This window comes from Leptinotarsa decemlineata, unplaced genomic scaffold (genome assembly GCF_025532065.1).
Source record: "Leptinotarsa decemlineata unplaced genomic scaffold, Ldec_3_MD MMD2_tig00004067_RagTag_RagTag, whole genome shotgun sequence".
Classification (NCBI taxonomy): domain Eukaryota; kingdom Metazoa; phylum Arthropoda; class Insecta; order Coleoptera; family Chrysomelidae; genus Leptinotarsa; species Leptinotarsa decemlineata.
Genome location: NW_027412602.1, coordinates 761485 through 786417, shown reverse-complemented (window position 1 = coordinate 786417; position 24933 = coordinate 761485). Strand labels below are relative to the sequence as shown.

Sequence of the window (24933 nt, the reverse complement as noted above, 5' to 3'; positions counted from 1 at the left end):
TAAATTTGCTCGTGGGTTGTTTTCTGTTTTTGGTACTACTTACTTGTGTGAGAAAACGTTTTCCAAGATGAAGTACACAAAGAATGTTTACAGATCTCAATTAACCGATGAGCATCTAAAACCAGTCATATCAGTTGTTAACTTCATCAGATCCACTGGGCTGAATCATCGACAATTCCGCGAGTTTATTCAACAGATTGGAGAAAATGATTTACCATATCATACTGCCGAACGCTGGCTTAATTGCGGAAAAGTCCTCAAGCGCTTTTTTGAACTTCGAGCAGAGATCGCCCTTTTTGCCAATTTAGAAAATAGTGAATGGATGTGGAAGTTAGCCTTCTATGTCGATTTGACAAATCATATGAACGAACTGAATTTGAGATTGCAAGGAGAAAATAAGCTTCTCCCTGATTCATACACCAATATCAAATTCTTCAGGCAGAAAATAATACTATTTCAATCGCAATTACATAAAAAATGTTTCACACATTTTGAAACATGTGAAATATTCAGCCACACTACAGAAACTGAATTTCCCGTCAGTTTTGCAATAGAAACTTTGAGTGCTTTGAAGATAAATTTTGATAATCGTTTTTCAGATTTTGATGTCATTGCGAATGAAATTAAGCTTTTTCAAAATCCTTTTGATTCTGACATTTTTTTTTAACAGAGAATATACATATAACATTAAAAATTGAAATATACCTATCACTAATGAAAGAATAAAATAATTCATTATAACCAAAAAAAATATCAATTTCAATAAAAATTTAAACGAGAAATTCCGTAAGATTCCAGACGCTGAACTCTACGTAACTCTACGCAACCTTATTTAGATAGGAAAATATCGCTTTTCCTGTAGAACAGCAAATAAGGAACTCGCGTTCCCTGGGGTTTCAATACGTCTATATTTTGCACGGTCTTGACCGAAGAATCGTCGTACCTAATCCAGCAATTGTAGCCGACGTGGAAGGCATCGGTCACGTAGTGTCCAAAAAAAGTGACATTGAAACCCTGGCTCCGGAAGTCCAAATGGAAATTATTGATTTACGGTGCAGTGATATGCTTACGAACGAATATCAAAATTCATCTTTGTTGGAATTTTATAAGAGTCTTCCACTGGAACAATTTGAAAATTTGCATAAATTTGCTCGTGGGTTGTTTTCTGTTTTTGGTACTTCTTACTTGTGTGAGAAAACGTTTTCCAAGATGAAGTACACAAATAATGTTTACAGATCTCAATTAACCGATGATCATCTTAAATCTCTTTTGATAATTGGTACAAGTAAAATTGATCCACAACTACAAAGTATTGTCGGTGGAAAATCACAATTACATAAATATCATTAGTGCTTTTGTTTTACTGTGATTCATTTCAATTATTTGTTAAGTATTGATATGCTTAAACTCAGATACTTAAGTTAAGTTTTCTTTGTCATCATTTCTGTCGTTAAGTTTTACCTTGCAAGTAAATAAAACCGAGTAATTATCATTCTGTGTTTTCTGCTTCAACTTATCACAGCAATAGTAACAACAATTAGGTAATCATTGGCTGTCGCGGGACAGATTGATGACAGTAAATCATTGGCTGTCGCGGGCCGGATTGATGACACTGACGGGCCGGATTTGGCCCGCAGGCCGTAGTTTGGAACCCCTGGTCTAGATTAGTGGAGAAAACAGGAAAACGCAAATGGAGTATCTTGTAAGACCCAAAGTAAAGATGTTTCAATGCATAAAATAGATCATAATCCATTTTGCTCTTGCCTATACGAAATAAAGATACAGGTCTTCACACTACAAGTATTATCCAACTCAATAAAGCTCGTTCTCCGGCATGAACATGGTGTCAATTTTTCTATGCATCTATCTGAAACAATTTGATGCTCAGCCATCATACGAATTCATGAAAGGTATCAAAAATAAATGTTGGCAAAATGGAGCATGATCAAGGTTTACAAAGTCTATGTTTAATAAATTGATAGTATGCTAAGTTATCCACAAAATACAATTGTCGTTGGTTGATTGGAAAAATAATTTGAAAGAGAAAAGAGAAATTAATTTAAAAAACTGAAGTAGTTTAGAAATTGATAGAACTAAAAAGTAATATTTACCAGTAATATTTACCACATCCTGCGGCACCGGTTGTTAGAATGAGTCCGCGGCAACATTTGCCTTTTGGGAACAACTTAAAGGGGCTCAATCCAGTAGTGTTATGCAGCCCGTGCTGAAGGATGAATGGTACAGGGACTTGATAGGTATCAGTAACGGAGCGGCTGGTATACCAGGCGACCTCCCAGAGGTCGCCTGAGGTCCACATCCTGCATGAATTGCATTCATGCAGGATGTGGACAATCCTTTCCCCACACTAATGAGACTCATATGAACTATTCAAGCGGCTCCTCACAAAATATGACTGATCTGGAGACTCAAGTGGACCAGCAAAGTCAAAAACAAACGGCGGGTGACAATACCCCGATATAGTAGTTACAGGACTGGCAAGTGTCGGACTGCAACACAAACGACTATCGCACGACGAGCACAGTTAAGCAATCTGGGGAAAGCGAGGAAAATTGCTGGGGGGACGTGTAATGAAAATCCATCTGAAGACCGCAGCAGATTTATCGAAAAGAACATCTGTGGAAGGGGCTGGAAAGGAAAATAGTGGACTCAAACCTCCCACACAGAGGGAATCAAAAACACAGGGGTTCTCATGGACATACTGGGTCATATGGTGAGGTTGTTGGTGGGCTCAGGATGGCGGTCATAGATAGACGCTATCCTGAAGTCACTACTCTGATTCAGGAACAAGTTGACCTGATCCAGGAGGGACTGGTTCGTAAATTGGATAACACTTCATTCAGTAGCAATAACCTACATTAAAAAAATATTTGGCGCAGAGTTGTTCTATACATGATCTACACATCTATGTAATAAAGGGTTTATTTTGAACTCAATTGCTTTTTAATAAGAATTGTCTCTCTTTTGTTTCAATATCACGTGAAGTTGGATGTCTCTATTAAATTTTAGTAACATCACATCATGTTGCTTTGCAATTCTACATGAAGGCGACGTTTCTATTTCTTGACGTCATAACTGACAGAAATTTCACAAATTTACCTTTATTATTGGTTTTGATTTGAAAGTGCCGAACTCACATGCAAGACAATTAGAAGTCCAGGATAATGAGATGTTTATAAAGAACGAATTTGTTTAATTTTTTGTTTTTATCAATGGAAGAAAATAATACACGTTACGAAACTATATTCAAAGTACTTGTCAATTTTCTTGAGTGTTTAAAAACATCCATTTTGTAACTTTGTATAAACACTTATTGTATTCAGCACTCAACCTATTGGGTTGCCAATAATAAAATTTGAAACACAGTTGAAATTGACATTTATTTTTTCTAAAGTGTACACATTGCACTACAATATTGGTCCACAGGAAAGGACAAATTTTAGGTCTAAGAATACTTTCACAATACTATATTGAAGGAATTCAGTTGATCCGTTTGTTGAATTCTCTGCAGTAAATTTATACTAATACTCTGATTATTTGAATATGTGATCATCAAAGTTTTGCTGTAAGTATAAACTAACTCCTGCGGAGAATTCAAAATTTTGAAAAGGAAACTAGATACTCACAATATATTATTTAAATTTACAAAATATATTCAATTAAGGCTTCTTCATCAGTTTATTTTTATAATAAAATCTACCCTGGCTAAGTTTGGCATCCATATAATGGTCGAATAATGGAATGAGCATCGTGTGATAGGTGATAAAATAAGTCTAATAGAAGATTATATGAAATTTTTGAGAATAAGATATATCAAAAACATAAAACTGAAACAGAAAAACTCAGATTATTTGAAAAGTAGATGACACAAAAATACGAGTATATGTCATATGTATAGATCATACCTATATATTTTTATTCGTTTCTCTTGATGAACTAACGCTTGATTATCAGTTATTGTTTCTGAAGACATATTATTACATATTCAGTTAGAATGAAGAATCTGCCCAAGTGAAATGGGAGACAAAGTGAAAAGTACTTTGCTTTAAGTTTACGAAAAAAATGAAAGTTGAGATATTCCTCAAAAAATCCAGGTTCTTCTTCTTTTTGTTTAGGCCGAGATCGAGATCGTTTCTCTCGATAAGAGAAGGTGTCTCGTCTTGTCTCGACTTCTATTGATGAGACAGTATTCAAAATTTGCAGTGACCGTAAGTCTAGCGATATATGGATATATTGAATTGACATTTTGAACCTCAATTATACAAACAACGGGTAGGTTACTCGACAAGGATACATAATATTGGCTGCGTTTACAACTTTTAGGCAAAAGCCCATTCGGTAAATCTCTGAAAAAACGTTTCATGTGATGCCGGTTCTTTACTAATTGTGAATAACTCTTCTTTATTTTGTTTAGGTATACAAGCCAATATAGTGTTTCATTGTGTCACGTCAGGCTTCCTTTAGAAGTTTGGGAGGAAGGAATTAAGTTATCAAAATTTTAGATATTAATACAACGAGATTTTTTAAAATATCCTCTATTATACAGTGACCCAGAAAAATCGTGAAAGTTCAAAGCTATGTTTTTTAAAGGAATATTGTTTCCTATATTCGGATTCCGTTAGGAATTTATCAAAAAAATTGGGGTTGTATAGATAAATACCGAGCGTTCAATAGTTATTTCAGAAATATGATCGAGAAGTGATTGTATGTATCTATCCGTATGCATGTATACGTCCCAATTTTAAATGAAATTTCATTTGAACAGTTGTTGCTATGCAGATGATTTGAAAATCTAGTTTTTTATAATCGAACGATGATTTAATAATTTTCTTTTCTGATACTGGCTGAATGAAAACTATACAATATTTTTTTATTGATTTATATGGATATAATTACCCTACATTTTATACTTAAATTAATTTTCATGTAAAACCTACTTTCCAAAAATACTGCTTTGCATGGGTTTATAACGAGCGATTCGAGTGGGATTCGAGGGATTCGGTGTTTGAAAACTCATTTTTTAAAGGTACCTCATGTGATTTTATAGATTCCTGTAACTATGGGAAACGTGGACACGAAATTTTTGGGTGCTATCCATCCCGAATAAATGTAATTAATGATATAGCCACTTTTGTAGATTATTTCTCTATGATGATATTAAAAAAAAATCGAGATTTCTTGTGTCCAATAACAGTCTCCTGAAATTTATTTCAAGATGTATTAGCACACCAAACTACCTGAGGAGTCAACAGTCATCGGAGATAATAAATGTATGAACCTCTGAGGAAGCTAGCCACTCGCGCCAGCGAAACGTCAGGAAGAAATTCCAAAGATCCACGGCCTTCAAACCCGAAAAATAGTGACGCTGAGCAGGAATTGTTTTCGAATTTTATTTCACCCAGATTCAGAAAAATGATTTTGTTAAAACTATTTTTAAAATATCTACAACACAAAAAAACTCTTAAAATGAGATTTCATTGAAAATAAGAACGGTTGAATAGATCAAATTTTGATGTTATTTTTAGCATAGCTCCTAACTTTGATATGACACACTTCTACTGTATACACTGTATGTATACTGAATAACGTTTCAAAAAAGTACAATGCATTGATACCTAAAACTTTTATATGAAACATTTTTAATAACTTCATTCCTTCATCTCAAACCTCTAATAGCTGTTCGACACACACCGTATTTTGAAAATTTCCTGCTGAAACCCTTCCGGATAATTGATTAATGTTCCAAAACAAAGAGACGAATAAGAATTCTGTTTATGAGTTTTTAAAAAGAGAAATTCTCCAGAACCGCCAAGCATCATCTAGGGAACTGAACGATTAAAACACACAAATATATACAGATTTGACTGCAAGTATATTCTATCTAACTATTCAATGTCTCACAAATATGCTTTGTTGTTATGCTTTGTTCAATTTAATGAATTATAAATTTAACAAACACAAAGTAAGTGGAAATCAGTGTTATTTTTATGAATGATTGATAGACAGACTATAATTGAACCACAAATTGAAAGAACTATGTTTTACGATGTTAGAATTGGAGACTCAACAGACTGGAGAGGCAAAAATATTGAATAAGTCAAATCGAGTAGTTCACTTTTACTCTGTCTTAACATGGCCATGAACAAATAATGGAAGTAGATCATCACAAAGCTCATTCGAAATATAGAAAGCACCCACATGTTGATCTTAAAAATCGACAGTGTTTCAGGAAGTCTAAATGAAGATTAACAGTAACATACTAATTTTCGAAAATTGGACTATGAAAAGAATCTTCCTTTTGGCATGAAATATTCATGAGGGCAGAGGTAGTCAAACTTTGGCAAACTGTACTTATAGACCTGAAACCACTTGTGAAAACATGACTCACTGATGAAATGAGTATGACAGCGTTTCATGTGAAATTTTACCTCTTCCATTCACGATATTGTGTAGCAATCCTGTGAAGGATACCCATTCCATAACGAATGTTTGAATACAAATTGAATAGGACAACGTGTTTTTTTGTAATTCAATGTTCATACAAAAGCAGTTGTTTCGGAAGTATTTTTTCTTTTGTTCATATGGAAGTAGTTGTTCCGAGACGGCTTTTTGTTCCAGTTTGTGTCTGAATGCTACTTCTTTGCATGATCATTTGTGAAGGTTAATTTTTAAATAATCGATTTCTTCTTTTCTTTATAAGATTTCCACATTTCTTTGTATAAAGATGGAGAAATAGAAAGCCAAAACCCTTTTTTCCAAAAATATACCCCTTTCCATTTAAATGGGTAGGTATGTATAATAAACACAAATGATTGGTGTTGTGAATACTTAGTTTGAATGGGATACTGAGGAACCGATTTGCAGTAAATATTAATAAACCACTGCAGCTAGTTTTACTGGCAAATAAACAGGACCCCTTTATACACACATAACAATGTATGTACCTATATATCTATAGGTATACTCGAATTTCTGGAAAGAACGCAAATAAAAAAGTGAACAATTCAATCAAACACTATTCAACTGACAATTGTCTCTAATTCAAATTAATCTCAACAAAAAGTTCGATTTCAATTTCATCCTTTCGAATTTTGGCGTTTTTTCATTAAGAATTTTCTCCTGTCAGATGATATTTTCATACATACTACTCTTCTTCATCTTGGTATCCAAATCAGAAGGTCGACATTTTTCACTAAAACTAAAGTGTATAGAGAACAACAACAAAAAATATTTTGAGAGTATTTTCCAGTAAAAAAATGAAATTTATGAAGTAGAAATGAGGAAGATGAACGGAATCAACAATAATATTTGCCAAATGAAGGTAATTCCTCCTGTAAAATCGGAATCTTACATTTACGTAGAGCTCTTCAAGTATATCTAATGCCACCTTTTAAATGTTGTGTTCTAATGAATGTAATTTAACAATATTTAACAATTGCTACTGAGTTTCGCACACTTTAATCAACTTCTTCTATTTGGAATATTTGCGACATTCTTTTATGAAAAAATTGACAATCGACTTTTGCGGAATGCACTTTCTTGAGCTTCTATGTGTATTATATTGTAATTTGGCTTCTGGGTGTTATATATGAGAAATTTCCCTATAATTCGTGATGGAAAGTAGTTACGTACAATTCGTGATGGAAAGTAGATGTTTCAAACACATTTTTTTTAGTTTGTATTTGAAAGAAATTGCGTGAGTACACATTCACCTGTACAGTTTTGTTTTCCCTTCTTTGGAAATTCCCATTCTTCATATTTCAATGTAGAAGTAGAATACAAACGTTTTTTCAGAGATATGAACGTCGAAATAGGTAAAACGTTTATCTGGAAAACATCCTTGAATGAGAGACCAATATGAACTTTTTATATTCTTACGAATGTCTCAACTGGTCTCTTTTTACTTTTATTCATGATACAGAACTTTTACTCCAATTTCAGTGGTTCAGGTCTACAGCATATCGATACTCAAATTAGGTTGAAAACGGCCACTGATCGGTGAGATGCATACCTTTGTTATAGTACTGAATACTTCACTGGCACGTTATATTAGACATCTTCATTACGGAACCAAAATGATTCTCTGAATAACTATTCAACGAATCTTTGTGGTTCGATTTATTTGAAGTGTTATAGTTTATCACAAGTTATTATAACCGACTGCTATAATTCAGTCAAGTTGTTTGTATTCAGATATCTAGGCTTAAATTTATGTTTATACACTTGGCAAGAATGAATCTAGTGAATTTCTAATAGATGGATAATTGAAATACATGATAACCTTAGACATTTTGAATATAAAATCATGTCTTCAAACAGAAACTCCATTGAGTTCTTCTAAGTTTCTCCAGGAACTGAGCTGATGGAGCAAAATGCTAAGGCAATAACCTGAGTTTGACTCCCGGTGCATCCAACTGAAAAAAAAGATTATGTTAAAAATGTGGCATATGATGTACCGTTTAAGTTATAATGAAACTCTTCCACTTAGTGGAAAAATCCATAAAAATATGCAAGAAAAATTGTAATTCATATGTAGAGGACCTTAGACCTACATGAAAATGAGTTTGGGATTACCTCACTGAGGGTACTTATTGCGCTTGTTCTCTAGGCCGAGCCGGACAAACTTCTGAGGATATAACAATTATTGGAAGTCACTGATTTGATGCAAGGAAGGATATTTATCAAGTCAATATCATCTTTATTGTAATAGAGAGTTTATCAAGAGTTGGGGAATTGAATATGCATTATTGTAAAAAAAGCAAAAACCCTACTGTAAGAGGTTTGTAATAATAATAATAACGTATAACGTCGTCCAATCGCTTTCTGAATCGGAAGGACGAAATCCCGGCCTTGCGGTTCAGAAGATTGAACGGCGTGTACACAAGACGGAGGCTAAGATCACGTCGGCGAGACAACACGCGTCTCGTATCCAATGTGTGATGGAATACAGGGCGGCCAATGGGCCTTTCTCAACCGCAGTGCGGCGAATAGCCGACAATTTAAGTCAAGGCGTGCTGCTGACCACCAATTAGCACTGCCTTGATAGGATATGAATGCTAGAGACTGCTAAGAAGTCACTAGTGAGGCGAGCGAGAAGTATCACGGAAAACCTTAGGTTCCGCGAGAAACTTTCTCACTTATTCCTAGAGCCTCCACGTGTTGTGGATAATCCGCCGACCGTTGATAAGGTGGAATCCTTCTGGAAGGATATCTATGAACACTGAACACCCGCAGCCGCTCAACGTAGACACTCCAGCCCTAGGGCAGTTCGAAGCTTTCAACAGAGAGTTTCGACAGCCTGAGCTCAATGAACTGCGCAACCCGATAACCCCGGATAACGTTCGAAGAGCCCTTGTGGGTTCCAAGAACTTTGCTGCTCCAGGCCCAGAAGGGCTGAACACTTATTGGTAAAAAAACTACCAAGCAACCACCGCCATCTAGCCAGTTGACCGAGTGTTCGAACAGAGAGGGTCGAAGAGAGGAGTCGCTGGATGTAAAGAGAACCTGCTCATCGTTAGATGTATAACGCAGGAGTCGATACAATATAAGCGTAACCTCTCTATGGCCTGATTCGATTACCGTAAGGCATTTGATATAATTTCGCATGAGCTTATCTTGCATTTGCTCAGATGCCTTGCAGTACCCGACATAATAGTGAGATGCATTGAACAACTGATACCGCTTTGGCGAACTCGCTTCACCATAACATATGGTTAAGCAAGAGTCTAAACAGGGTGGATCACTTTCAGAAAGGGTGTATTTCAGGGTGATTCCCTCAGTCCCCGTCTCTTCTGCATCTCACTATTGCCATTATCCGTTGCGCTCAGAAATACTCGAGGGTATAACAGTGGCACCCCTGGAAACCGGAGGCACAAGGTCACCCATTTGTTCTATATGGATGATGTTAAACTTTATGCCTCTGGAGAGAAGGGTCTCCAACAGTCCTTGAGGGTGGTGGAAGAGTACACCCGAGACCCTAATGCACTTGCTATCAGCATGTCCAGCATTTGCGGACATGCTGAGGAAAAACGGATAAAACATCGAAATTTTCTTCTCGAACTCCGCAGATCCAAATCACTCTGTCAAGATGGTTATTCTCATTATGGGAGTCCTTGGTGGAATGATGCCCTCTCAACTCTCGAATCTTAAAATCATACCGGCTTGCCGCTCTAAGGTAGAAATCTTAGTCGCACAGATGCAGAAGGCTGTCATTGTTGGCTCACTGCGCTTGCTCAGAGCACATGATTCTCGGACCCAATGATCATTTACCCCACGGTGTGAAGAGTGGTCATTGGTTGATAATGCTGGCGCGCCTTCCCGAATGTATCGGGGCGTCGGGGGATAGGGCCTGACAGACTACGGTGAAAAAAAAATAATAATAATCATTTTTCTTTTGACATATGAAATGTATAGGAATAGTCATCATTAAATTAAATAAGGTGCATACAAAATACAATAAAAATTTTCTTCGAAATACTCATCTAGTGCGTAAAAACATTTTTCCAATAGAAAGACACTGAAAGTTTTTTTAAAGCGAAATAATGTCTTCGTTGTTTTACTAATTTCGGGAAGTTGGTATATATCCTAGGTCCAATAAAATTAGGAGATTTTGAAGTAATATTGAGTCTCGCATATGGAACGTAAATAAAATTTTTTTGCCTTGTTTTCAATGCATGAATGTTGGAATTTTTATAACATTTGTCAATATTTTTAAATGTATAGACGCATACTTCAAGAATATATAAACTTGTAAGAGGTAAAATTTTATAAGAAGGGAATATATTTCTACATGAATGAAACGCAGGAAACGCCTGCTATTAGTCTCAAAATTTTCTTTTGATTGATGAAAACATCCCGTGCATGGATAGTACCTATTACCCCACAGACACAACCCATACCTCAGTGGTAAATTTACTTGAGAGTCATATAAAGTTACCGACTGATTTTGTTCCAGTATATCTTTTAAATTCCTTATAAGGAATTAGGTGAATGTGAGTGAAGGTGAATGTTCAAATTTCGTTGGGTACGTACATTCCATTAGCGAATTTTTTGTTTTGTTGGTACACTCATCTCGAACATATGCTCAGAGTTTCAACTATTTAGCATATTCAGTTTGTTGGCGAGAGACATATAGAAGTGTTGTGCGTGTTCGGCGATTTTCTGCTATCGAAAATAACAAAGAATTTGTATCAAATTTTGTGTAGAGCTGGAATTAAGTTCGCAAAAATACTTGAAATGTTGACAGTGGCGTACGGTGATACTACTGTGAGTCAGAAAATTGTTCACAAGTGGTACAAGTTTTTCACAGACGTTCGAGATGTGAATAACGACGCATAGGCCCTGGACGCCGCAGCACATCAACAATCGATGAAAATGCTGAGGAAGTGGGGGAACTTGTTATGGAGAAACGTCAAATTACTATTATAGAGATGTTGCTGAGGATGTCAACATATCGGTTGGATCATACCATGCAATTTTTTCGAAAATTTTGGGCATGAAGCGTGTGACAGGACCGTCGTCGCTTGAGCATCACTCAGGAATTGTTGACTGACGTCAATGGCAATCCTCACCAGTTATGATCCTTTGAAAGGATCATAACTGGTGACGAATCATGGGTATATGGTTATGACGTCGAAATCAAAATCCAAACGTCCTGATGGAAGAGCCCAGGAGAGCCAAGGCCAAAAAAACACACCGAGTTGAATCAAATGTCAAAGTTTCGCTCACTGTTTTCTTCGATTACCGTAGTGCATCAGGAGTTTTTGCCACATGGTTGTACGGTTAATAAAAATTATTATCTTGAAGTTATGCTTTGCTTGCGAGAAGCAATACGGAGAAACCGTCCGGTAATGTAGAGAAACGATTCATAGTGTTTACATCACAGCAATGGGCCTGCTCACTTGTCATTGCTTGTTCGTAATTTTTTGGCCAAAAACAACTCCGTTATCATAACTCAGCCACCGTATTTACCAGATTTCCCTCCCTGCAACTTATTCCTATCCCAGAGATTGAAGAGATCTGTGGAAGGACGACGTTTTGCGACGATTGAAAAGATAAAAACCAAATCGCTGGGAGCGCTCAAGGCTTCAAAAAATGCATATCAGAAGTGCCTCAGAGATTGGAAAAAACGCTGGCATAAGTGTATTATATCTGAAATGGACTACTTTGAATGGGACAAGAGAGAAATTGATGAACAAATAAATATTTTTTGGGATAAATTTAATTTCACCTTATTTTTTAAACAGAGCTCGTAGGTATTTCGAATATTTCGAAAAATACTTTAATAAATAGCTGCTACCCGTGATTTCAGTTACTAGATTTTTCCAGATTTTCAAATGGCAAAAATTTCTCGAAAATCGTGTCATTAACTATAGTTATAGTTAATCAATGCTCCACCCAAATTAACCGAACAGTGTTTTTATAGTGTCTTCTCCAACAAATGTTTGACATGATCACCACGTGTCGAGGTGTTAAAAATAACGATTTGGTGTTGGGAAAAAACTCCAGTAATATTCATTACTACACCAAAGGTTCCAAACAGTGCATAATGAATGTTTGACATGATAATTAAAATTGGCATGACAATTTTTTTATTCATAAACCGATTGAAATAAATCAGATAAGTAATGTTTGGTGTAGCTTATCACAATACATTAGTGGAAACCGAACCCAAATCGGATAAGTAGTTTTCGAGATTAGCGCAAAGACGTATAGACAGACAGACAGACAGAGAGACAGACAGAAAATTATAAAAATCATCGTTTTGAGTCCATGATGGAATCTGCCGATACTTGAAAATTCATAACGTAATCAAAAAAACCTTCATTGTGAGATTTTCACAGAAAAGTTTTATAGCGAAACACGTGTTTCGCTATAAAATAAGTTCCTTCACTAAGTTAGTATATACACGTCTGAAGAAGCCATTGTATGGCAGAACGCGTGTTGCGTTTTTGTAAAACTGTTTAGTTAAAATCTCCCAATGGAGTGTTTTTTGAATATGTTTTGGGTTCTAGTAAAATAATTACAGTTACAATGTGATGATTTATACTTGTATAGAAATGTATTATAATTGAAAGATATGCTTGAAACAAATTCATGGCCTTCCACTGCATTGTTTGTTTTTTGTAAAATTTTGATTTATTTCCATAAGATTTTCAGATTCTGCTTTAAATGTAAAGCAGCTATGAATATGAAACTTTGACATAGTTTTTCTCAAAATGGAACTTATTTGCAAATAGTCGCCAACATTTTATGTATTTTGATAAGGCATATACTGTAATGTGAATATCCAAAAAAACACTGATCCGATTATGAAATTTGCACCAAGTTACCTATGCCCACAGAACAATTGCAAAGCAAATTATAAGGATTGTATAGAAAATTATCGGAGAAATTCTGATGCTTCTAATTGTTCGTTTATTCATTTATATATATAATTTCATTAGCGTTAAATATGACTTTCCGAAAGTGCTGAAAATGACGACTCAAAATATTGTCTGACTCGACCTCCAGACAACAAACAATCTGAGTCTCAACAGTACTATAATGTTCATTAGGGAATACGAATTTTATCCATGATAATAATTAATTCACCAACATTATTTTCAATGAACCTTTTTCCTGAAGTACGAAAAATCACTCATTAGCAGCGCTAGTAGTTCGGTAGGGACAAACACTGTAATTCGAAAGTAACTTGAAAAAAAAGTGAATTAATAGACAGGTTTAGTATACAGACTCTAGTAAAAGAGTAGAGGTGGATTCAAACTGTAATAAAAGAAATTTAAAATAATTATGAATTTTAGAAATATATCCCAGTGAAATATGAATCAAATATAGATGGTAATGAAATGAATTTAATTAAACATAATGAATGAATATAATTCAATAAACGATTGAGGTTATATCTCATTCTAATAAATGCTAATTAACTATGAAACATTTACTATTCATTTCATGTATAGAGCATACATATGAATATTTATTTATTTTTTGCACAGGTAAATCCACTCTCCTCGAAGCATGTATCCATTTCTAACATCTAACCTCATTAATATGAAATTTTATGAATGGTATAAAAAACACGTTTTCTTCCGGATATCGATTATCCGACGTAGAATTCGCAAAACAGCAATGCTTTGTTGGCAATATACTAGCACAAAATAATTTTTTATATCAGATTTATATTTTTAAATAATGAATTAATATTACGTAAATAACACTGTTTTACATGTGAATAGTTCATGTTTGTCCCTAGTACTAGTGCTGCCTCTCGTGACACGTTCGCTGTACTATTCTTAGGAAAAAGGCTCGTTCTAGACGCGTTTATCTGTTGAAATTTTATCTCAAAACTTACCTGTTCTCCAAGAATGAGATTGTAATTTGTTTTGCAAATTCAATGTGTTATCTCATTAACAATCTATTAACCAACTGAGTGAGGTAACTTATTGTTGTATGTAAGAATTGTAGGCCAGTGTTTAACCATTTATTATTACCGATGAAGTTACGGGGTTAGCGAAATATGTCTAGAATTAAAAAAATGTTTGTGAAAATTTAATAAATTATCATCATGGATAATGTTATTGATTTTCATCAAGTAATTGGTCAGTGTATTCAGAATATGAATATGGTGAATTCTGAGAAGCAAAGCATAAGAAATTGAAAAGATACATCTTTAGGAAAGAATAGTTTTTGGGAAAGATTTTGGTTTTCTGCTTCTCCATCTTTATACAAAAAAAATGGGGAAAATTCCAAAGGAAGGAGGAAAGCAAATAACTTCGAAATGTACTGCTTACGAAGATATGTAAATCATGCATAGAAGTTACTTTCAGATGAAAACTGGAAGAAAAAACCCTTCCGAAAAAACTACCTTCGAATTGAATTATGAAAAAATCACATTTCCATATTCAGTTTCTGAGTTTGCACTCCAAACATTTGTTATGGAATCGAATCAGATATCCTTCACAGGATTGCTTCACAATATAGTGTACGAGAGTTACCATATGAAATTTCATTTACACCTGCCGGACTTAGTCATGGTCGGTGAGAAGCCCCTTCCTGTAGATGAGCAGTAGATGTGTATAAATCCCAATAAGTTGATGAATGTAGCCGTTACTACGTGGTAGGAAATCATTATGAAGAAAAGAGAATTGAAACTTTCTATGTTTTTTACAACTTTTATTTATAACTAACGTTACTGCACTTTTGTCCTATAAGAACATTTTCAAACTTATACTTTAATGTAAAAGTTTGAAAAAGTCCTTATAGGACGAAACTACACTAACGTTAGTTACAAATAAAAATGGTAAAAAACATAGAAACTCTCAATTCGCTTTTCTTCGTGTAGAAATCTGTTATCGGTCTGTTAGATTATTCGAACCGTACTACGCAAACAAAAGTTTCTTTTCCTTCCTTCCTAACACTTTTTTTGTCATACACCGACCCAAACTTTACGCATATGCGGTATCAGTTTGGATAATATTACAAGATGAAGCACACAATTCATTCATAACATTACGACTTTATGTCACGAATGAGTTGAATCTACTTATGTCACGATGACAGTACGTGATGACTTTCTAAGCTTATGGACTAGCCATAGGAATTTTGTTTGAATTGAAAGGGGTATATTTCTAGGAGTTTGAAATAGAATTATTCAAAAATCACTTTCTCCTATTCAGTTTGTAGGTACTCCAAATATTCTTTATGAAATTCAAAAAGATATCATTCATAGGAAAGCTACACAATATAGTGTATGGAAAGTTACGATAAAATTTCACTAACATAGGGTGTAATTCGAAGTTTCGGTATGATATATTTGTCTTATTGCCTCATCAGAACCAATCTAGATATAGATGAAAAAGAAAAAAGCCAAAACATTCATTTCGCGAAGCATAGGAAAGTAAATTTAAAGATATAAAAAATATCATATTAAAAAATAATGTGGCAATTCATTTTATAATACTACTGATAGTCCTTTAGGTATTGGGATGAATATTTTATAGTTTGGAACTCGTATTTATTCGAACCTTTCAGGGACTGTTTTCTAAGATATAATAAAAGGCTAGTATAAAAGGTGCCCAGCTAGATATTCGAATGAAATGTTGGAATGAATAGAACTGGGTCGGGAATCCGACCCAAAAATATGGGGAATATTTTGCCCCTTTATGGCTTCGCCCCTCAAAATGGGTTGCCCCCGGCACGCCGGATAGAGTTGTGCAATGGGAGATGGCATTTGAGGTGGAACTCAAATTCATACCGAAGTGAAAAATGAATGGATTTCATTTTTTCATACAAAATTCATAGGAGCGTTAAACGGAAAAATAAAAAATTCGATTTGCTTTGGAAAGAACAGCTATTTTGAAAATTTCGAGTGAGAAGTTGACGGAAAGGGACACCATTTCCAACAATAAGATTATCGGGATTGATTCAACAGATTTTTTTTCCATATCTAGCCTAACGAATTATCTGGAGACTATTGTCAGCTTCGAAAGTCAACACAGATGACCTGGATCCACTAGGCTTTTGAGGACCTGTTAGTTCTTCTCGGGACTGGTCGTTTTCACTCAGTGGGTTATGCAATATTCTTATGTATCTTTCCGTATGTTGAGTTCACTCTTTCTTTGCATCTCTGTCGTTACCGACAAATCCATCTGCAGATGACTCGTTGAAAACGTTTTTCTGGGAGGCCCTCTTTTCTTGATTGATGGTCTGGAATCATAGTCCAATTGCTGGAGTTTGTTCGCTTGCTCGTATAATGCTGATTTTTCGTTAAAAGTCCCTCCCAATTTTTCGCTACCTCTAAATCTAGATTAGCATTCGATGCGGAGTTAATGGTCAGATCTAGACCTAGATATAGATTCACAGATGAGATGTTGGGATAAAATATCTTTCTTTTATTTTTCACGTTGGAATCCTGCACGTTTTCAGAACAAAAATATCAGTCATCATGATTTTCTGGTTCTCTACATGCTGTAAAAATATCAAAACTTAAAGCTTGTTTTTCTTACTTGAGTTCACTACTTCAATTCCTCAAAATATTGAAAATATTTTATGGGAGGTTTTTCTCGGTTGCCTAACTTCATGGGAAAGCAAAATTACGTATTGCTTCTTAATTTTTACATACGAATAAAAAACTTTACTTTTTGTTCTTCTGGCATGACATATTATTGAGCTGCTCACGACTGTGTAGGCACTACAATATTTGAGTTTCCCATTTTTAACACCAACATTTTCTCATGTTCTAACTTATCTTCGATCTAGAAGAAAATAGTTTCAGAAACTTTAAATACCTATAGTCAATCAAAATTTCAGCCAGAAAACCTGAAAAGTGTTCAACGTGGTGATTTCAATTGACAAATTTTTTTAAAACCGATTGAAATAAATCAAATATTAAATGTTGAGTGAAACTTACTAAAATATATAATAGTGTGAACCGCTACCAAATCGCCCAAACCTTTTTTGAGGTCAGCGGGGACATAAGCACAGGCAGATAGACAAAAATTCTAAAAAACATAGTTTCAAGTTCTATTGTGTCGATAAAGATCTCCAATATACTAGTTTTTTTCAAATATATTGCATGTACAGAGAACCATCAGTCATAATTGTATTCATCAATTTTGAATTTTCAAATACTGATCCATTTGATTATTACAATAGAGATACTATTACAATTATTCATTCAAAATGGTTGTTGAAAAAATTTTGAGAAAAATATAGATGTAACATTCACATAAGAAATCCAGAAAAGAAAAAAAATGTGACGAAAGATGGGAAATATTGCAAAATAAGCTATTTTCAATAAAATAGCTTAACTGAATTTCATTGTTATACTAAACGAAAGTGATTTTTTGAGGAGGAAATCAGAGTTTGAACGTTTGAGAGTAATTTTTTTTTCTTCAATTTGAACTGGGGAACTTGATCCAGACGGAGATAAGGCAAACTTTCGGTTTCAGAAATGTGCTGAGTAAACAAAATCGAAATGAACTGAGAACGATATTCGTACATACAGACACCGATGACCCGAAAAAAAGAAAGCATTTGCATTTCTCACGTGCCTTGTTCTTTTTTAGCAAAAATTACATTGGTGAGACATCAAGGCCATCGAAAATGCACGGAAATGAATATCGAGATGACATCAGAAAAAAACAATTGACAAAATCTAAATCATCTGAACACAGGTTCTTTTTGTTTCAGGAATAGATTCAAATTTGTATTTCATATTTCAATTTTTTTTAAATCTGTCGATTTGGAAATACTAATTATAAATAGGCTAAATATAATCGGTTTTTCGAAATGTGATTACGGAAACTGATTTTGGTTTCCAAAACACTAGATATGTTTTAAAATATGTTTCTCCGTTAACCAGCTGTCGCACCGCTACGAACGACAACCCACAGAAGTCGAAACTTGTGCGAGCTAAGGACTAACGGGATCTTACCTTTCAACGTCTGATTCCTAACACGGGTTGGACGATATCAAGTGAAAATCGATCGTTCAGCCTGCGGCTTGAACCACCGACTCACACATCGGTCGATTGAGAGAGTGAACAAAGCACGCACGTCGACCGGCTACCGACTTTAACTGTTTATATAACTGAAGGAATAGCATTGTCTATTTATGATATTCCTGTTGTAGACAGACATTGAATCCCATCATTTGATAGCAATATATTTTGTAATTTTTTTCCTCCATCCATCATCAGCCCACCTAATTAGATAAATTATCGGTAGTCACATTTTTGATTGAAGTTGAGTTTGAACTCAGGAAGTCACCATAAGGTTTATCACGTATTATTTTTTGATACAATTCATTATTATTAATAAAAACGACACGTAACAGATAAGTAGAGACAGAAATAATGGATTTACACAGTAATGTATCAGAGTGAACTAAAGTTTGCTATTCCATACTTGGAAAGAGTTTTTTTGGGTATAATCATTTCTCCAGCTTGTGAAGATGAAAACACCCTTTTCGAAGTTATGGCATATCTGGCTTATCGTTGACACCTTGAACTACGGAATATGCAAACGAAATAAGTGTCACTGAAAGGTAAGATAACTATATTTCAGCTGTCAATCTCTCACCCCATCTCCATTGGAACTACCATTCATGCTGTAATATAATACTCTCGCCGTTCGATACATTTCTCCCTCATGATGTAGCACAGCGCTATCGTAATTAGAACGGCGATTGCAATCCCCATTCCTATGCTGACCCATATTATTTCTTCATTTATGCCCTGATAAGACCGACCTGCAACAAAGGAAGGTTTAATTGACGACAAGAATTGTGGGACCTTCATGAGGTGGTTTCTTACAAAGAGAGCAGAATGAAATTACCCTTGACAAAAATACTCTTCTATCTTATGATACAAAACATGTTTCACATTTTTGCAACATTCAGTCTCTAAGTAACCATTTTCGATATCAAAAGTTGAAAGTTTTGCTCAATGATTCAACCGAAGCAAAATGTGAAGTACATGGCTTTTGAATTTTTGAATGATAAGTTCTTATGGGAGGATGAACCGCTTCGTTACCTAACGCGTTACAGTGTCAGTCTGTCTGGCTTTCCTTTCTCTCACGCATGTCAGCGGAAGACAGGCTCCTCCCCTCTCGTTGGAAAGACACTCAGTGTTTAGTGTGTCATAAACATATACTGTTGACGGTATTATAAAAATCTAACCAGCAAGCACGTAATATTCTTTCATTATGTGAAACTGGGCTTAAAAATGATGATACTAATTTTGTGTATGTACATTGTTACTATCATTATTTAATCCTACGAAAGTAACAATTGGCTTATAGTAGCAACAATACACAAAATAATCAATAAAATATTTTATTAATGAATGACCTTTCCTTACATTATCATGTCAATATAAGTATATAACATTTAGGTAATCTAAGCTTTCTCAAGTTAAACAATATCAACACTGAATAGTTCAACTTAGATTAGTTTAAGTTATCACTTCTGTCGGGCGTCCGGAGACGCACACGTTTTTTTGCGTTTACAAATTTCACATAATTTTTTTTTCTAACCAATTCAAAAAATTCAATTCGGTTTGATGATGTCATATTATTACTTGAACGTGATATTAAAAATTCGACAGAGTTGATTGAGTGCATCAAGGAAACATAATGGTGCATATCAATTCATTCATTCTGGAAAATGGTGAAACACTGAATATATATATATATATATATATATATATATATATATATATATATATATACCGCGGACACGTGTTTCTGGCTAGTTGCCTCATCAGTTTTATAACTTCTATTTATTATATGCGAGCGCTTTCGATAGTTGGCTGTGCTCTCATCTTCAAGGCTCTACTCAAACTTGAAGATGACAGCACATCCAGTTATCGAAAGCGCTCGCATATAATGGATAGAAGCTATAAAACTTTGAATCCTGTTTGTGACATATGTTAATGATACTGAAAATGAAGGAAAATGTGTTGCATCATTCAAAATTATATATATATATATATATATATATATATATATATATATATATATATATATATATATATATATATATATATATATATATATAGAACCAACAAATAATGGGGCTGAGCAGCAAATGAAAGAGTACTCTTTAAAGTTTGTCCAAGCTTTCGGAAATTTAATAAATTGTTTCCATCATCAGGGATGCTACAATATGATGGTGTAAGTAATATTAATATATAATTATGAGTGGTTAGACTTACAACTTTTTGAGAATGTTTCATACGGTGGTCATGTAAAATATTGGACACAACATGATGGATGAACATTGATACAATACATTTATAAAACTGGTTAAAGGATGTCTAATATTGGATAAAATATTTGTGAAAAACGTTACAGTTTAAAATTGTTGAAAGAGTACTCTTTCATTTGCTGCTCAGCCCCATTATTTATTGGTTCCATTCCTAACTAGTCAGCAACGATTACCTTCTCCTCTATATATATATATATATATATATATATATATATATATATATATATATATATATATATATATATATATAAGTGGATAATCTTAGCGACTGGAGAAAATGGAAAGCTTCTTCAGGGCCTATAATTTAATAAGTTGTGAATATTTTCGCCATTGAATAACATTACAAATCATACTTACAGTAAAAATGAGTGATAAATAATAAATTCAACATATAAATTGACGAAAAAGTCATACATCTATAGGATTTTTGTGGGTTTGACAAATGTCATACCTTCACATAAATGTCATTTTTCAATGGGTATGATGATTTCATAATTTTTGACTCTGAAGGAAGAGTTATTGATTGATACAATTTTCATTATCATTATGTTTTTGATGTAGTTCCAGTAAGTTACTGTATATACTACTGAGATTATCATTGTCAGTTTTCTCATTCATACAAACAGAAGACATATTAATTTCAACCATTTCAAGAAAAATGCGTTTAGAAAAAATTTTTCTGTTTGTAAAACTTTGATATTAGAGTAATTTGGTTTATGTCCTGTTTCTATAGAGTGTTGTGCTAATGCACATGATTTCTTATTAAGCTTTATATCACTTTTATGTGAAGTTACAAAGTATTGAATTAATTTTAACAGATTTTTTATGAAAAGAATAGTAATTGATATATTTTCCTGAATTAGTAGGTTTGACATACCAATCTGTAATCAACGAAGTTTTACGGATAACTTTTGTATCAAGAAAAGGAAGGGTCTGATTATTTTCTATTTCGAAAGTGAATTGTAACTTTTTATCATATCTATTGACAACATCAAGAATTTCATTAGATTTGTCATAAGGTATTGCACAGATGACATCGTCAACATATTTTTTTAAAAAAGGAATTTCAAAAATTTAATTTAGGAGGTATGTTTTCAAAAAGTTCGTCCATTACGTGTTGAGCTATAATACGAGAAATAGTAGCTCCCATTGGTGTACCAAGAATTTGTGTGTAGTATTTACCTTCGAAAGAGAAATAACTTGAGTTGATGATGAAACCAATTATTTCAATAATTTTTTTTTGGTTTATTGAACATTTTTCATTTATAATCATTCCATCTTTTGATTATACTTTTCTCCACTAGATTCATAGGTATATTGCTAAAAAGTGAAATCACATCAAGACTGATCAGAATATAACGTGGAGGTAGTGATTTCTCATTTATAAAATTGAAAAAATCGAAAGAATCCTTAATATAGAATTCATTTTCATAATTATAAGCATCAGTGAGAATTTTAGTGACCATTTGAGCAATTTTGCTATTTGGAGCATCAATGGAGTTTCAAATCAGGTTTATGTATTTTAGGGAGTCCATAATATTTGGGTAATATGGAATTATAAATCATGTATATTTTTGCTTCATCTTCTGATATCATTTTAGATTTTTTCAAATTCGTAATGATTTTATTTGCCTTTTGTTGTATTGTTGAAACGGGATCTCTATTAAGTTTAACATAGGATTCACATCATTAATAAAGTAGAGTAAAGTAAAGCAGAGTTGAATCATTTGTGGAAGTCCAGGGCACTGCGCTTACTCAGGGGACATGATTCAAGGACCCAATGATCACATACCCCACGGTGTGGGGAGTGTTCGTTGGTTGATAATGCTGGCGCGCCTTCCCAAATGCATCGGGGCTTCGGGGGATAAGGCCTGACTAGCGCAAACTTCGGTGGAAAAAATAATAATAATAAAAGAAGTCAAGAACAGCTGGATCAATTTTTGTGTTTTTAGATATTTTTCATCGGGGATCGGATAATTAGTATTAAACTATGATATTTCTTCAATAAAAATACTAATAATAATAAAAAAACTCAAGAACGACTGAATTTTTGCGTTTTTGGATTGTCTTCATCGAGAATGTATTGAAATATGATATTTCATCAGTGAAAATTATAACAATAAAAATGAAAATTATTGAAGAACTCGAGAATGGCTAGACCAATTTTTATGATTTTTTGTTTTTGGATTTGCCTTCGTCTTTAATAGGATAATGAGTATTGAAATATGATATTTCATCAATAGAAGTAATACTAATGAAGGAATTCAAGAACGGCTGGACCCAATTTAATGAATTTTGCGTTTTTGGATTTGTTTTCTTCGGCAATAGGATATAATAAGTTTCGAAATATGATATTTCATCAATAAAAATAATTATAATGGAAGAACTCAAAAACAGCTGGACACATTTTTATGAATGTTGTGTTTTTGGATTGCCTCCATCGGGAATGTAATAATAAGTATTGAAATATGATATTTTATCCGTGGAAATGATAACAATAAAAAAAATTATAAAAGAACTCGAGAACGGCTAGACCAATTTTTATGATTTTTGTGTTTATATATATACAGGGTCCTGCAACAGTGGCGCGGTGTTCCATATCTCAATTTAGGAAACAGATAGGGATCTAAATTACCACAATATTACCTCATTGCACGAGCTTGACAAAATAAAACTATTGGCGGTCACACAGGGTGTTCAATTTTTCCTGGGCGGATCCCAACTTTTTTTTTTAAATAGCAACCTATATTTTTCATTGCTTTTTCGGTTTCTACATAGAAAATAAAAGACACTTCATGAATATCTTCACTCCGAAAATATTGACAGTTTTCGAGATATCTAGCATGAGAGGTTTTTTTCCAATATTCGTCGCTTAGAATATTTGAAATTATAAAGTTGTGCCAAGTCCAATTGAATTTTTATTTTGGTCAAATATTCTACATTGGTAGCTCTCTCAAACGATATATTTGAAATCTACCTGTGATATACAGGGTATGAAAAACCGCTTGCCACATATTGTAAATAAAAATTTGCAGAATCTTTCTTATTTTAAATGGAACACCCTGTATATTATTGATCCATAAGGAGCGCCAACGAAACCTCTAAAAATTACTTCAAGTATTTCCTATGGCTAGGTTCAATAGTTTTTCTTAAATAAGCATTTTTTTTCGAAAAATGGTAGTTTTTCCTATTTCTACGCCACTGATAAGATTATACAAAAGATATCTTGTTTCAATTTGGTACATTATAGCGTGTCCAAACAAATATTTTTTAACGAAATAAACGTATGTACCTAACACATTTTTCTAAATGGAAAATTATTTTTTTCATTGGATGCAGAATTTTTCCCATAAATCGTGCGATATCATACCAAACAAGATTAAATGAAAAAACATCATGAATATAACTGATATTTTTTTTCATGTTATGGTGTGTATTCATGAATTCAGGGCTTAAGTTCTAGATTTGTCAACTGACAACCTACAACACTAAAAATGAGGAGTTTATTAGTAGATGAACAAGGCGGATTCTGGCTCAAAATCCCATGTATTTTCTTATGGAGCTAAACTTTTTGCAATTTTTTGTTCAAACAGGAGTGGGGGAAACGTGTGACGTCATCGACGCAGGATGGAACGAGTATCGTAGCGATTCAAGCGTGGAACTCCGCCCCTCGGCCCCCTTGGTACTCCACCTAACCTATTAGCTCACTTAATACTCCGCCTTCGGCCCCCTTGGGATACCGTATCAGCGCTCAGACCTCCTTGTCACGTGACATTGACATTGTCCTTAGCCTCTACACCAACGTAAGATATTGAAGTCAACTGCGAATGTTGGGTATTTATAGCGTTAGTTTTGTCGGGACCGAAATTGACTCATTCATTATACTTGACAGCATTTTTTTTGATTTCTGTAGAATGTAATCGTCATTATCATATTGAAGATAGGAAAATATACTTATATTTGGGAAATAATTATTATTTCATATAAAGATGTGTATGTGTGTGTAAGAGCGAGAGACGCGTGTGACGTAATCGATGCACAAATTTACGTGGCTTTGCGTATAGGATATTGAGAGATTCATTCGAATAATTTATCGTACAGAATTGTTTCATGTCCTGTTATCAGTAACCACACAAAGATAAGCGC

At 34.0% G+C, this 24933-nt stretch overlaps 1 protein-coding gene across 3 annotated transcripts in view; it reads right to left on the bottom strand.

The window, feature by feature from the left end:
• Window positions 1-3385: 3385 nt before the first annotated feature.
• LOC111513686 (uncharacterized) overlaps window positions 3386-24933 on the bottom strand; it is a 436986-nt gene continuing 415438 nt past the window's right edge. For 2 of the 3 annotated variants that reach the window (XM_074178545.1, XM_074178546.1), the window contains exons 3-4: window positions 19101-19269; window positions 3386-8432 (exon numbers count right to left, since the gene is read on the bottom strand). In XM_074178545.1, the coding sequence (XP_074034646.1) occupies window positions 19124-19269 (146 nt within the window). In that variant the 3' untranslated portion in view covers window positions 3386-8432; window positions 19101-19123. Of the gene's footprint in view, window positions 8433-19100; window positions 19270-21144; window positions 21253-24933 lie in introns of those variants that run through there. The other variant, XM_074178547.1, reaches the window with a different exon arrangement.